The 14,455-nt window shown below is 49.0% G+C and overlaps 1 protein-coding gene across 3 annotated transcripts in view; it reads left to right on the top strand.

Annotated features, from left to right (window-relative positions):
• The first annotated feature begins 2,141 nt into the window (after positions 1–2,141).
• The window catches only part of PLCG2 (phospholipase C gamma 2), a 135,076-nt gene continuing 122,762 nt past the window's right edge, over positions 2,142–14,455 (top strand). The window contains exons 1-2 of one of the 3 annotated variants that reach the window (XR_014774077.1): positions 2,142–2,306; positions 9,467–9,705. Coding sequence is in view for 2 of the 3 variants with exons in the window: in XM_084755245.1 (XP_084611371.1) it covers positions 9,513–9,705 (193 nt within the window). In the remaining variant the exon portion in view is untranslated. Of the gene's footprint in view, positions 2,307–2,700; positions 2,895–9,466; positions 9,706–14,455 lie in introns of those variants that run through there. The other 2 variants (XM_084755245.1, XM_084755246.1) reach the window with 2 other exon arrangements.

Below are 14,455 nucleotides of genomic sequence, written 5' to 3'. Positions count from 1 at the left end.
TGTTGTTTGTTTGTTTATTTATTTATTTCATAAGGCAGTTTGGGAGTGCCACAGTACGGCTGTGGCAGTCGGAGGACAGCTACCAGGGAGGATGGTCCAGTGAAATCCAGGTGGCCCGGCACAGCTCCACGTTGATGTTCACGACTTCCTGCTCAGCCACCCTGCTGAAGCTGTAGCCCCGCCTGCTCAAGGCCTTCATGAGGCTGTCTGTAGTCAGGAGCCAGACGAGACCAAGCACTGAGTAGCATGGGAAGGAAAAGACCCATACTCACACGAACACACATGCACATGCTCACCCACTTGAGTACTTGAGAGGGTGTGCATGTGCATGCATGCATGCATGCATGCATGCATTTCAAACAAAGCCTACCACCATCACCAAACAAACAAACAAACAAAACCAGGTGTGGTAGCTCACACCTGTAGTTCCAACACTCAGGAGGCAGATGCAGGAAGGTCTCTGTGGGCTCGAGGCCAGCCCGGGCTATACAGAAAGTTTTAGGACTGCCAGAGCTACATAGTGAGACCTTGCCTCAAACAAAGTAAGTCCCCCTCAAAGATAATATAAGTTGTAATTCTTTATAAAACAATACCAAACTGTTATTTCATCATTATTTCTGAGAATGGGCCCATGACTCAGGTGGTTGATGTCACCATGGTCTCTTTGATGAGAGATTTACTGTGAACCGGGCCTGCTGGTGCACACCTTTGACCCTAGCACTCGGGAGGCAGAGACAGGAGGATTTCTGTGAGTCTGTTTTGTTTGTTTGTTTGTTTGTGTTTTTTGAGATAGGGTCTCTCTGTGTAGCCTTGGCTGTCCTGGACTTGTTTTGTAGACCTCACAGAGGTCACAGAGATTTGCCTGCCTCTGCCTCCCGAGTGCTGGGATTAAAGGCGTGCGCCACCACACCCGGCTTGATTTCTGTGAGTTTGAGGCCAGCCTGGTCTACATATCCAGCTCCAAGATAGCCAGGACCACGTAGAGATCCTGTCTCTGTAGTGATGGATGCTCACAGCATGGTGGTTGATGACAAGAACAAAGCCACTGATCGTCCAAAGTAAGGGGCCACTGTGGGACCTGCTCAACATTCCTAAATCAAGAACTGTTGTCATTGAGCAACTCCGGAGTGAAACCAAAGTACAGGGGCAGCCACAAGGTGGCTCTAAGGCTGGCTTTAGTCCTAAGGAAGACGAAGGGAAGGTCTGACTGAAATCCAAGCCTGAGGCTGGGGAGGTGCTCTGCTGGTAAAGTGCTTACCTAGCATGAGCATGCAAGAAGCCCAGGGTCTAATCGTTAGCACAGTGCGATCAGGAAGTGGTGGTGGATACCTGTAGCCCCAGTTCCGGGGAGTTAGAGGCTACCCTGCTAGAAGTTTGAGGCTAGCCTGGGCTACATGAAACTAAGTCTTTTTTTTTTTCCCTCCCTTTTGATTTTTCAAGACAGGGTTTCTCTGTGTGGCTCTGGCTGCCCTGGAACTCCCTTTGTAGACCAGGCTGGCCTCGGACTCGGAGATTCATCTGCCTCTCCTTCCTGAGTACTGGGATTAAAGGCATTCATTACTACACCCAGCAGAAACTAAATCTTAATGGTGTGTATGTGTGTATGTGTGGCAGGGAGGGGTTGTCTGGAGGACTGGAGAGAAATGGTTTAGCAGTTCAAAGCATTTATTACTCCTGCAGAGAACAATAGTTCAGTTCCTAGCACCCACATATGGTGGCTCACAACAACCTGTGACTCCAACTCCTGGGGATCCAGCTCTCTTTGGCCTCCCTGGCCATCTGGATTCACAGACCAAATATAACCCCCACCTCCCCACAATTTAAAAAATAATATTAAAAAAAATTGGAGACAAGGTCTCACCATATAGCCTTGGCTGGCCTTGAACTGACTCATTCTGCCTCTGTCTTCCTAGTGTTGGGATTAAAGGTATGGACCTCTACAAACGCTGATGCTCTTGGGAAATTTTTGTTCACCTGGCTAAGTGATCGCTTCCCTGCAGGTAGTACCGGGGCTGCCTCAGTTTCCCCCGGGCGGGCATAGGCGTGGCTCCAGGCCAGGGCTCTTGGGGTGATCTGGCGGGTCGGGACCCGCCTTGGGACAGGGCGGCGCGTTGAGGGGGGCGGCCCGGAGGAGTCACGTGGTGCGGCCGCCTCCAAAGCAGAAGTTGGAGCCCTGCTGAGCAAGACGTTCACTGCCCGACAGCCTGTGCCCCTGGCGGCTGCTGTTCAAGGGACCCCTGAGCCTCCACCCGTGACTGGCAGGCCCAGGAATTGGGCGGGTGGCTGCGCTCTGGGGGCACGGCCAGGTGAGTGGCCCGGAGGGATAGGTCGCTAGCCCAGGGACCTGTGTGCCTGCGGGGGCGTGGGGGCGATCGGAGAGCTGGTACCTCGTCGGGTGGGAACTGTGGCGGAGCACAGCGAACAGGGGCAGGGCTGTGTGGCCTGATCCTGGCAGGTGGCCTTGTGTGCCCTGGGGAACCCTGCTTAGGGACGGCGGGGCCCGGCCCAGCCGCCGGCCACTTCCTCCCCAGGGGCTGGCGCCACCTCTTCGGCGTGGCTCCGGTGGCCAACTAGGTTTTGAATGAGAAACTCTGCTCCGCGCGCACCGGGGTAGCTGAACTGTCTGTCTTCAGGCTCCTGAGGCTGAGGGTCCCTGCTTGCGTGACAGCCCAGACCCCTGATTTTGAACTTGAGACGGTACTTCCCATTAGTACTCAGGTGGCTCCAGGCTTGGGGCGGAGCAGCCTGTTCTCCACACGGAGTTGATTCCTGGGACCCGCCCCTCCCGCAGTTATACTCAGAAACGTGTTTTGTTAGTTAGTTTGTTTGTTCAGTTTGGACGGAATCTCAGAGGGGGTCTTTTGCCCAGCGGGGAACCAGAATTCGAGGGAAAGGTGAGTTGCATACGGACCCCGGAGGTTGATGCCTGGAGAATTTGGGGCGGGCCCTTTCGGTGCCCTGATGTGGAACTAGTGAGAGGCTGGTAGGGTGAGGGGGCGATAAGCCCTGAAAACAGGTGGCCTCCTCTTTGAGACCTAAATTTGAATTTCAGTTCCATTTCTGTGACACAGCACACAGCGAGGAGTACCTCTTGAGTCCGGGTTACTCTCTCGGGTTGGGTTGTGTACTAGCCCAGAGCTCTTTTTCCGGGGAATGAAAGAGGTGCCCAGCAATTCCTGCCCTGGTGGCAAAGGTTCTTCCTGGTGGGCACAGGTCATGACCCCTACTTTTGCTTCTATGGACACTTACAGGATGTTGGTGTCGGGCTGGCCCTAGGCTGTTACCCAGTTTGCACAGTTGTGAGCAGCAGTATAGCAGCCCCCGGGGGATTTTGGTTGAGGATTTTATAAAGACTTAAAATTACCGGGTTCTGCAGCCTTCCAGGCAAGGCGAGGGGGCGCATGGGGTACAAGCCTCAGCGGGGACCCCGTGAAGAACCCCTTTGCACCTCCTGGGTGGAGTTGGTGTGAAAACTTCTGCAAACATTTAATTTTAAAAACAGGCAACCCCCCTCCCTTCCCTGCCCCAAATAAGGGCTTTTCTGTTTCAATTAACATAAAGTGGACTGGTCCATGGTGCCTCCTCCCAGACTCTCCCAGTGACCACTCTGAATTTACAAACAACTTTTGTAATTCTTAAAGCTTTTTATATGTAACATCATCATCATCATCATCATCATCATCATTATTATTATTATTATTATTATTTTGGTGTTTTTCAAGACAGGTTTTCTCTGCATAGCCTTGGGTGTCCTGGACTCACTTTGTAGACCAGGCTGGTCTCAAACACACACAGCCTGCCTCTGCCTCCCTGAGTGCTGGGTGTACCATTGTACCCAGCTAACATTTATATTTTAACTCGTTGGTTTATAAGTTTCTTTTTATCAGAATAGCTCACGAATCTCCCAAGATCAAATTGCTTATAATAATTTGTAAATTCATTCTTTTCCATAGCTCCTATACGTTTAAAATGTTTTATTCTTTTTGAGGCAGGGTCTCATTATGTAGTTCAGGTTGGCCTCGAACTTTCTATCTTCCTGCTTCTACCTCCCAATTGCTGGAATGCTGGTGTGTGCCAATACTCTTGGCCTGAGCTTTTTTCCATTATTTACGTAGGGGGACACCCCCCCTGCAAACCCCTCCCCCCAGATGAGGAGTCAAAGTGTTTCCGGGTTTCTGGTTGTACAAGCACCTTCGTGGATGTCTCTCTCTGTATATGTGTGCTTGCTGGATCAAAACATTTACATATGTATACTTCAGAAGATGCTTAATGGTGCCCTTAAAAAAAAAAAAAAAGTCAAACCTGTTTTTGCTTCTACTTGTAGAGGTGGGCATTGCTTGGATCTTGGGTTGGAACTTGGCTTCCCCCATCCCCACGCCCCATCTTACCTCCATGTCCTAGGATGGGTGTAAGATGAACCCCAGTAGCCCTGGTACGGTAGGAAGGATAAGCAATATTCAAGAGTTCATATGGGACAAAGTCTAATTGAATTCCTTCTTGGGTTTTTTGTTTTGCTTCCTTTTTTGTTTTTTCAAAACAGGGTTTCTCTGTGTAGCCTTGGCTTGTCATGGACTTGCTTTGTAGACCAGGCTGGCCTCGAACTCACAGTGCTCTGCCTGCCTCTGCCTCCCGAGTCTGTCTTGGGTTTTTGGCTGAAGTCCAGTACAGATCCAAATGTGCAAGAGTGTGTTCAAGAGACTGGTAGTCCCTGTTCCTTTTTTGGGGTTCTTGTGTGTGAGAAGTTGGTTTCAAAGTGTGAGGGACATAGAAATGTGAAAATGAAATTTCTTCTCACTGCCCCCCCCCCCCCGCCCCCAGCCATGTTTGTGGTGACAACATGAGCTGATTGGTTTACTCATAGAAATGGGTGGGGAAGGGGGGCTGGTGGGGGGTGGGGTGAGGTGAGGGGGTTGGGGTACGGAGGGATTCTCCAGGCTGTTTCATTATTGTGGAAAGAATAAAACAGAAACAAAGAGGGAGTTATCCTGGTGGCCAGGGCCCTGATGTGGGTTCACCGTCAGCTGGAGACCTCCTTGTGTTGGGTGTTGAGGCTTGGGGCTCTGCCTGAGGTGGGGCACTGCCTGAGGTGGGGCGCTGCTTGAAGTGGGGTATTGCCTGAGGTGGGGCGCTGCCTGAGGTGGGGCGCTGCCTGAGGTAGTGTTTCCAGTGTGGTGTTGCTTCAGTGCTTGGGATCTAGGCTTTTGTCTTGCTGTGTGTGTGTGTGTGTGTGTGTGTCGGAATGGGTGGCACCTTTCTTGGGCACCCAGCAGTTGGAACCGAGGGGATGCCTTCCTGGAGCATTTGGTACAGCGCAGAGCTGTGCAGTGCTGGGGGACCCCCTTCAAGTCCTGGTTCGTCTACTTGGAGTGACCTTGGACAAGCCAGTCCCCTGCCAACTCTTCAAAGGGTCAGCCAGTCTTGTTAGTATGTGGCCACATTCTGCCAGAATTCTGAATTCCAGAAAGCAGGCGGTGAAGGATCAGACTCAAGTGGCTGCCCTTAGGTTTTGTGTCCTGCCACCTCCATAAGTGACCTTGTATGTAGTTTCCCCCTCTTTGCCATCTGCATGTGTGACCTTGTATGTAATTTCCCCCTTTCTGGGTAGGTTTTTAGTTTTGTAAATTTTATTATTATTATTATTTTATTTTATTTTTTGGTTTTTTGAGACAAGGTTTCTCTGTGTAGCCCTGGCTGTCCTGAACTCTTTTTGTAGACCAGGCTGGCCTTGAACTCACAGCGATTCTTCTGCCTCTGCCTCCCAGGTTCTGGGATTAAAGGTGTGCACCACAATGCCCGGCTGATTTTGATTTGTAAAACCTTAGGCTTTTTCCTCCGTCTTCCCAGTGCTTGGAATTGAACTCAGGACTGTTCTACCCCTGAACTATATCCCCAGCGTTATTTCTCAGGCATTGGTCAGTGAGGTGCCTGCGGGGGTAAACCGGTGTGATGTCTAGTGAGGGGCTATATTAACAGCCACTTCCAGGGGGCCTAGCAGCTCACACTTTGTTTCTGTTTTTTTTTTTTTCTTTTTCCTTTCCAAAATAATGAGATAGCCTGAAAATTCCCCTTTCCGACCCCCAGTGGCTAGCCTGGCTAACTGATAGTGTCCGTATAAGCAGTGTGTTGGGTAGCTTCCGAGGATACACGAGAACTCAGCATGTATGTACCTTGTGAGCTTGCATCCTGGCCTGTGTGGAAGCCTGTTTCCTAGACAAAGAGACTGTTCCTCCACCAGAGTCTCACTCTGTAGCTCAGGCTGGGTTTGAACTCTTAGCAACCCTCTTGCCTCAGCTTCCCAAGTGCTGAGATTACAGGTGGATGCTACCATGCCCATTTGTGTCTCTTATTTACTTCAATAGGGTCTAGTATAGCTCAAGGTGACCTTAACTGTGGGTGACTGAAACTTCTGATCTTCTTGGTCCCCACTTCCCTCAGGTTGGGCTTATAGACTTAGGCCACCATGCCTAAATTGTTTATACGGTGCTAAGGACCAAAGCTCGGCAAGCACTCTCTACCCACTGAGCCACACCCCTAGCCCTCTCATCTTTTTACAAGATTGAATTCAGAAGCCTTCCTCCCTCAGATGGTTTCTTGGAGCCCTTTAGGCCCCCTAGACACACCCCTGACTAAAACTGGGCTTTTCTTACTTCTCCACGGGGTGGCATTACACCTGACTCTGCACTGGTGTTTTCAGGCCTGTTTTCCAAGCAAAAGCCAAGGAACAGGTGGTGAGAGTGACATCCCATGGCCAGCACTCCCACTAAGGGACCTTGGGCTTTGTGACATGTGTTGATGAAGGATGGAGCAAAGGGCAAGGTTTGAGCCTCTCCATGCTAGTGGCATTTGCATCCTAGTTCCCTTCCAAATGGGATTGATATTCAGAGAGTGGGCCACCTGCCTGATGGATTGATAAACCCTGGGCTAGCATTCATCAGTCAGCTCCTAGTTCCTGAAATCATATCATCCACACCCCAGGGTCCTTTGTCCTCCTTTTGCAAGTGAGAGGGTTGAGGTCCAGAACAATTTGCTTAGAGACTGAGTAGGTTGGAGACCCTAACCTTCTGCTTCAGGACCTGCCTTTCACTTCCTGTTCTTTGGCCTGAGGATAGCTCTGTAGTGCTGCTTGGTAACCTTGGTGGATAGGGAGTGACAACTGTTGGACCTGGCAGGACAAGCTGAGGTTATGCAGTTCCACTGAGTTGATTAAAAAAAAGATATTTATTAGTATTTATTATATATTATTACATGTAATTATATACAATATAATTAACTATATTATTTATTTATGTACATTGGTGTTTTAAAAAGATTTAATTATTTACTTTTTATTTATACAGTATTCTGCCAATGTGTGTGCCAGAAGAAGGCACCAGATCTCATTGTAGATGGTTGTGAGCCACCATGTGGTTGCTGAGAATTGAACTCAGGACCTTTGAAAGATCAGACAGTGCTCTTAACCTCTGAGCCATCTCTCCAGCCCTACATTGGTGTTTTTGCTTTTGCATATGTCTGTGTGAGTTTGTCAGATCCCCTGGAACTGTAGTTAAAGAACAGTTGTGAGCTGCCGTGTGGGTGCCAGGAATTGAACCTGAGCCCTCTGGAAGGGCAAGTAGTGCTCTTAACTGCTGAGCTGTCTCTCCAGCCCCTTAGTTGATTTTTAAAAAAAGATTTATTTATTTATTATTATGTATATAGTGTTCTGCATGCATGCACATCTGCAGACCAGAAGAAGGCATCAGATCACATTACGGCTGGTTGTGAGCCACCACCACATGGTTGCTGCGAATTGAACTCAGGACCTCTGGAAGAGCAGTCAGTGCTCTTAACCTCTGAGCCATCTCTCCAGTCCCCCTTAGTTGATTTTTTTCCCCAAAAAGTTTTTTTAAAATGTATATGAGTATTTCCTGCATGTATGTATTAGTATCATGTGTGTTCCTGATGCCTTTGAAGGTCAGGAGAGGCCATCAGACCCCTGGAGCTGGAGTGTAGTGGTTGTAAGCTGCCTGACATGGGCGTGGGGACTGAACCCTCATGCCCTGCCAATAGCAATGTGTGCTCAGCCTCTGCTGGACCATCTCTCTGCGCAAGTCTTTCTCCCTCTACATTTTGTTGGTTTGTTTATTTGGAGATATTTTCTTGTGTAGCCCAGGGTAGTCTCTAACTTACTGTGTAGTTGAAACCTGAGTTGATACCCCTGTACCCCACTTCCACGTGCTAGGGCATGCAACAACCACAGCTGGCTGCTGTGCTTGTTTTAAGGGTCTGAGGTGATAGGCTATCTCGTTTAGTATGTACAAAATCTTTATGAGGTAGGTAATATTACCTCCTTTGCATGCCTGGAAATGAGGTCCAAAGGGCATGCGTGGTGCCTCTAGCACCTCTTGGTACAGGTGCACCTGGTGCCCTGTCTTGCAGGCTTAAGGGGCTATTGGGCTTTGGGCTGAAGAATGGCAGATGGACTTGGATTGTGTTCTAAGATGCTGCCAGCCACTGGGCTGAGAGTTGCGGGGCTCAGGGCCAGATTCAGGGCCCAGGAGAAAGCTCCTTGGAGAAGCCAGGAAGAGGGACAAATGTTTGGGTTCTGAATTTGCTGGTTGCTTTTGGGGTATAAGAAAATTCAGCCAGGCGTGGTGGCGCACACCTTTAATCCCAGCATTTGGGAGGCAGAGGCGGAGGCAGATCACTGTGAGTTTGAGGCCAGCCTGGTCTATAAAGCGAGTCCAGGACAGCCTCGGGTTATTACACAGAGGAACCCTGTCTCAAAAAACCAAAAAGAAGAAAAAAAATTCAGACAATGATTGATTGGCATTCTTACTGTCTTAAGTACCAACTGTCTGCTGGAGTGTGTGGCTCCTGAGACACTTGGATGCTCCCCATCGCTGAAGGCAGGAGGCTGCAGGTTCCCCTTTGGGCTTAGGAATGACCAGAACTTTCCCCCTCGAGAAGGGATGGAATAGAATTAGAGGTATGGAGAGGCTGCTCTCGGCAGGATTTGTTGGTGGCAGCCGTGCCAGGCCTGGACACTTTCTGCCCTGTAGCCTCATTGTTATGCAGAGGACCCAGTGCTCCCATTTTGTTATATAGATGGATGGTGAGGTTCAGGCAGGTAAGATATGATGTTGGGGACAGGAAGTGACCGGCCTGCCTGAACTGCTTTGGTTATTCAAATCTGGACAAGAAGCGGGGACACCCACCAAGCTATGGTGATTTGGTTATTCAAAGCCGGTGTAGCGGTGGGGTCATGGGGGCCAGCGGTCGCTCTCCACCCAGCCTTCATTTAAACCTGTCCCTTCCGCCTCTGTGCTCTAAGTGGCCAAGGGCTCTCGGCGCTAGAATCTTCACATATCACTCAGCCTGATGGGCATGAAACAGGGTCTTGGCTCCTGATAGTGACACCCCATTCACTCTCACCTTCCTCAGTTAAGTAAAGCCAGTTCACTCTTTTGTCCTGCCCACCCCTTTGCAGTCTCCGTATTTCTCCTGCTTCTTCCTTCTCGCTGGAGTGGCTGACAATGACCACCATGGTCAACGTGGACACCCTTCCGGAATATGAGAAGAGTCAGATCAAAAGGGCCCTGGAGCTAGGGACGGTGATGACCGTATTCAACGCCCGCAAGTCCACCCCTGAGCGGAGGACGGTACAGGTGATCATGGAGACACGGCAGGTGGCATGGAGCAAGACTGCAGACAAGATCGAAGGCTTCAGTAAGTACTTGCGGGACAGGGCGGGGCGGCGCGGCGAGGTCCATCTGCTCTGCCCACTGAGGTAGCACCTGTTCTGCCTTCCCGCCTTTATTTTGTCACATCTGTCATGTTGGTTTGGTCCCGTTCTTTTAAAGACAAAAATAGTTTCCACTTTGTGTGGGTGTGGGTGGGGTGGGGTTGAGAACAGGTGGGGGAAGTTGATCCAGGGAAGTTCTTGTGAAATGACAGCAACCCCAGTTGGTCAACTTGCCCATGATATTGAAACAGCAGCAGGGCCATCTGGTTCGCATAGTCTTGAAGCTGTCTGGCTTCTCAAGGGTTCAGTGGCTGGGGCCTGGGAAGGCTGGGAGCTTGGTAGCCAAATGCCTGATGATCAATAGATTTTATTTATTTATCTATTTATTTATCTAAGAGGCTTTTATTTTGGTGTCTAAAGGCACAAGGGGGAAAAAAAAATCACTGAATGTTTTGCAGCCTTCAGATGAAATTCTGGTCCAGGGGGCCGTGCCTTTCCTTGTCACCTTACACTGGGCTTTTGGCTCAGTACCTGGACTTTCTGAGGAGATTGTTTGTAACAAACAGAGCCAGGGCACTTAAGAAATTTTTAGCTGCAGAGGCGAGCTTTAATTTTATTTCTTATTAATTAGGATGAGTTTGTTTGTTTAAGCATTATTTATGTATCTATTTATTTATTCACTTTTGTGTGGATGTGTGCTTGCTCATAGCATTTGTATGAGGGCCAGGGGACAAGTGCACTTGTGGGAGTTGGCTCTCTCTTATGTGTGGGTTCTGGGGACAGAACTCAGGGGATCAGGTTTCGTAGCAAGCATCTTGCCAGTCCCTCTTGTTTTAGGAGGGTCTTATGTAGCCCAAGCCAGCCCAGAACTTGGAATGTAGCTGAGGATCACTTTCAACTTGTGATCTTCTTGCTTTTAGCTTTAGTGCTGGGATGACAGGTGTGCACCACAATGCTGGTTTTGTTGTTGTTGTTGTTTTTAAATGATATGCCAAGGATGGAGACTCAGGGCTTGTGCTTGCTAGGCAAGCATTCTACCAAATGAGCTATGTCCCCAAGTCCCTATTGAACAGGTCACAAGATTTTTTTTTTTCCAAGACAGGGTTTCTCTGTGCAGCCTTGACTGTCCTGGACTCACTTTGTAGACCAGGCTGGCCTCAAACTCATAGCGATCCGCCTGCCTCTGCCTCCTGAGTGCTGTTTTGTTTGTTTGTTTGTTTGTTTTTTATTTTTTTCTCGAGACAGGGTTTCTCTGGGTAGCCTTGGCTGTCCTGGACTCATTTGTAGACCAGGCTGACCTCGAACTCACAGCAAACAAGATTTTTTTTTAAACATGGTAATTTCTTTATTTGTGTGTGTATGCGTGTCATGGCACTCATGTGAACTCCACAGGAGTACTTACAGGACTTGATTCTCTCCCTCTCTCTTCTCTCTTTTTTTTTTTTAACCACGTGGGTCCTAGGGATCAACTTAAACCATCAGGGTCAGTGGCGAGTGAATTTATCCACTAAGCCATCTTGGCAGCCCCCCTGAATAGCTTTTCATTGAAAAACTAGAATGCCCTTTTGAAATAGCAGTGTGCACAGGGCTGACGCGGAGGATTGTAAATTCAAGGCGTACATAGTGAGAGCTTGTCTAAAAAATAAAGTACCCAAGCCGGGCATGGTGGTGCACGCCTTTAATCCCAGCACTTGGGAGGCAGAGGCAGATGGATCTCTGTGAGTTTGAGGCCAGCCTGGTCTACAAAGTGAGTCCAGGACAGCCAAGGCTACACAGAGAAACCCTGTCTTGAAAAACAAACAAACAAACAAAAAACCCCAAACAAAATAAATAAAGTACTCTTAGAAGTGGAGGCATTAACTTACCTCTTTCACCTCTGACCCTTCACCCATATCCTACATAAGCCCTATCCTAGCTTGTTCTCTGTTGCTGTAAGACACACTATGACCAACAGCACATAAGGGAGGAAAAGATTTATTTCAGTTTACAGGTTACAGCCCATCCTCGATGAAAGCCAAGGCAGGACCTCAAAGCAGAAAGGAAAAGACACCATGGAAGAACATGATCTGGCTTGCTATCTCTGGCTTGCTCAGCTAGCTTGCCTAGGGATGACACCGCCCACAGTGGGCTGGGCCCTCCTACATACACCCTTTAGCAATCAAGCAAATGTCCCAGAGAAAGGGCCACAGGACAATCTGATGGAGGTGGTTTCTCTTCCCCAGGGGACTCTGGGTTGAGGAAGGTGGAGGGCAGAAGCTAATTAGCAGTTTATTTTAGTTTTTAGTTTTTTTTTTTTGTATGCAAATAGGAACTACTGCCTTCTGCTCCAGGTTTCTTTTCACCTGGGGCCGGCTCCTTATCAGCACGGATTGATCTGCCTCCAGCTTTCATGGGCTTGGCCTCACCGTAACAGTTTAACCCAAACTGGGACATGTTGTGTTGTTCTCAGACCATTTGTCACTGGCTGCAACAATTTTTTTTTTTTTTTTTTGCCAGTCTTCTTAAAAAGTCATGATTTTGTTGAAACAAAATTGGTTTCACATACTTACAGTTCGTGATTTAAAGAGACAATGCAAAGCCGGGTGTGGTAACTCAAGCCAGTAATCCTAGCCTCTGGAGGCTGAGGCAAGGAGGATTGAAGGATTACGGGCTCAAGAGAATCCTAAACCAGCACTTGAGAGGCAGAGGCAGGGGAATCTCTGTGAGTTCGAGGTCAGCCTCCTCTACATAGAGAATTCCAGGACAGCCAGGCCCCCCTGGAGCGATGGGGAGGGAAATGAATATGATGCCGAGCGACATAAAAGCCAGCATAGACCTGTAATTTTGGAGCTGTCGAGGAAGACAGGAAGGTCGTTGGGGCTTACCGGTCAGTGAGTCTAACACCAACCAGTGAGGTGCAGGTTCAGTGAGGGTGGACAGCAGTGGAGGAAGACTGCAGCAGTCACTGACGTCCACTCGCATATGCAAAGGGGCAACCCAGTGCTTAGTGTCTTTAAAAATGTGTTAGCATCACAATGGTCGATCCTGGAGCATTTTCAGTGAGTGGCTCCATCCCACTGACCCCCTTCCTCTGATTGCCTCCAGCTGACTCTCCCACAGCCCTGAATTTACTTTCTGTTGCCACAAATGCTGCTTTTGTGGCCATTTCATGTCTCTGCCCCCCAAGTGCTGGGATTAGAGATGTGCACCACTATGCTCAGCTGGAATCCTTCTTGGCTTTTTGTTTTTGTTTTTGTTTTTGTTTTTGTTTTTTTTTGAGACAGGGTTTCTCTGTGTAGCCTTGGCTGCCCTGGACTCACTTTGTAGACCAGGCTGGCCTCAAACTCACAGCGATCCTCCTGCTTCTGCCTCCCTGAGTGCTGGGATTAAAGGCGTGCGCCACCATGTCCAGCTCCATCTCTTTATCTGTAGATGGGACAGTATTGGTTGCCACTGTCCATGCTAAGGCCAGGAGTGAGGGATGAGGAGTCTCATCGGAGGGCCTCTCCCACCCCACAGCATCTGATAAACCCTGCCTAGGCTCCTCCTCAGATTCCTGTAGCCTCAGTCTCTGCTTCTGCTTTCCTGGGACGTTGAAGTAGATACTGTCTGGGTACTTTTGCTGGACAGAAGGACAGATTTTATAAGAGAGTGATGGAACTGGGGTTGCAACTTTGAATGGGTTGTGATCGGTTGTTCCTGCTCGCGATGGAGGGGGTGTCTGTGGAGAAACAGAAAAGCCTTCAACGTGAAGACCTTAGACAAGAGGCTCCTTTGGACGCCTTGGAAGGAGGAATGGGTCTCAGAACTGGCTGGGGACAGTCAGTGCCACTTCTAGCCTTCTGTTGTGGAGAGTGATGACACTCCGCCCCAGGGTCCCTTTAAGGGCCTTTTGGCAGCAGGGATCTGCTGGTCCTGTGGGGTCTGGAGGGAATAGGCATATATGAAGGTTATAAATGGATGTGCAATTTTGGGGTCCTTAGCAAATGGGGTGTGACTTTTGGATAGATGTATTACTTATTGTTTTAGCCACTGTTCTGTTGCTGTGAAGAGACACCATGACCAAGGCAACTCTTATAAAAGGAAGCATTTGATTGGGGGGCTTCCTTACAGTTTTAGGGGGTTAGTCCACTATGCTGATGGGGAACGTGGCAGCAGGTGTGGCAGGCATGACAGGCATGGTCTTGGAGACGTAGGTGAGCGCTACATCTTACCTACTTGGGATGACGGAAAGAGAAAGAGAGAAACCCTGGGCCAGGTGGAGGCTTTTGAAAACCTCAAAGCCCACCCTCTAGTGACACACTTCCTCCAACATGGCCACACCCCCTAATCCTGCTAATCCTTTCAAAGAGTTCCACTCCCTCGAGACTAAGCAGGCAAATATATGAGCCTATGGAGGCCATTCTTTTTTTTTGTTTGTTTTGTTTTGTTTTTTTGTTTTTTGTTTTTCAAGACAGGGTCTCTCTGTGTAGCCTTGCCTGTCCTGGACTCGCTTTGTAGACCAGGCTGTTGTCCTTGAACTCACAGAGATCCGCCTGCCTCTGCCTCCTGAGTGCTGGGATTAAAGGTGTGTGTCACCATACCCGGCTGAGGCCATTCTTATTTAAACCACCACAGTTTTGTTTTGCTTTCTCTCTCTCGTTGCTATGACAAAATACCTGACACGAAGCAACTTAAAACAGGAAGAATTTATCTTGGCTCGTAGTTTAAGGATGCAGACGGGAGCTGGTCATATAGCATCGCTAATTAGGAAGT

This window comes from Acomys minous (assembly GCF_964271855.1).
Source record: "Acomys minous genome assembly, chromosome: 14".
NCBI lineage: Eukaryota > Metazoa > Chordata > Mammalia > Rodentia > Muridae > Acomys > Acomys minous.
This window is presented reverse-complemented; position numbering and strand designations above follow the sequence as displayed.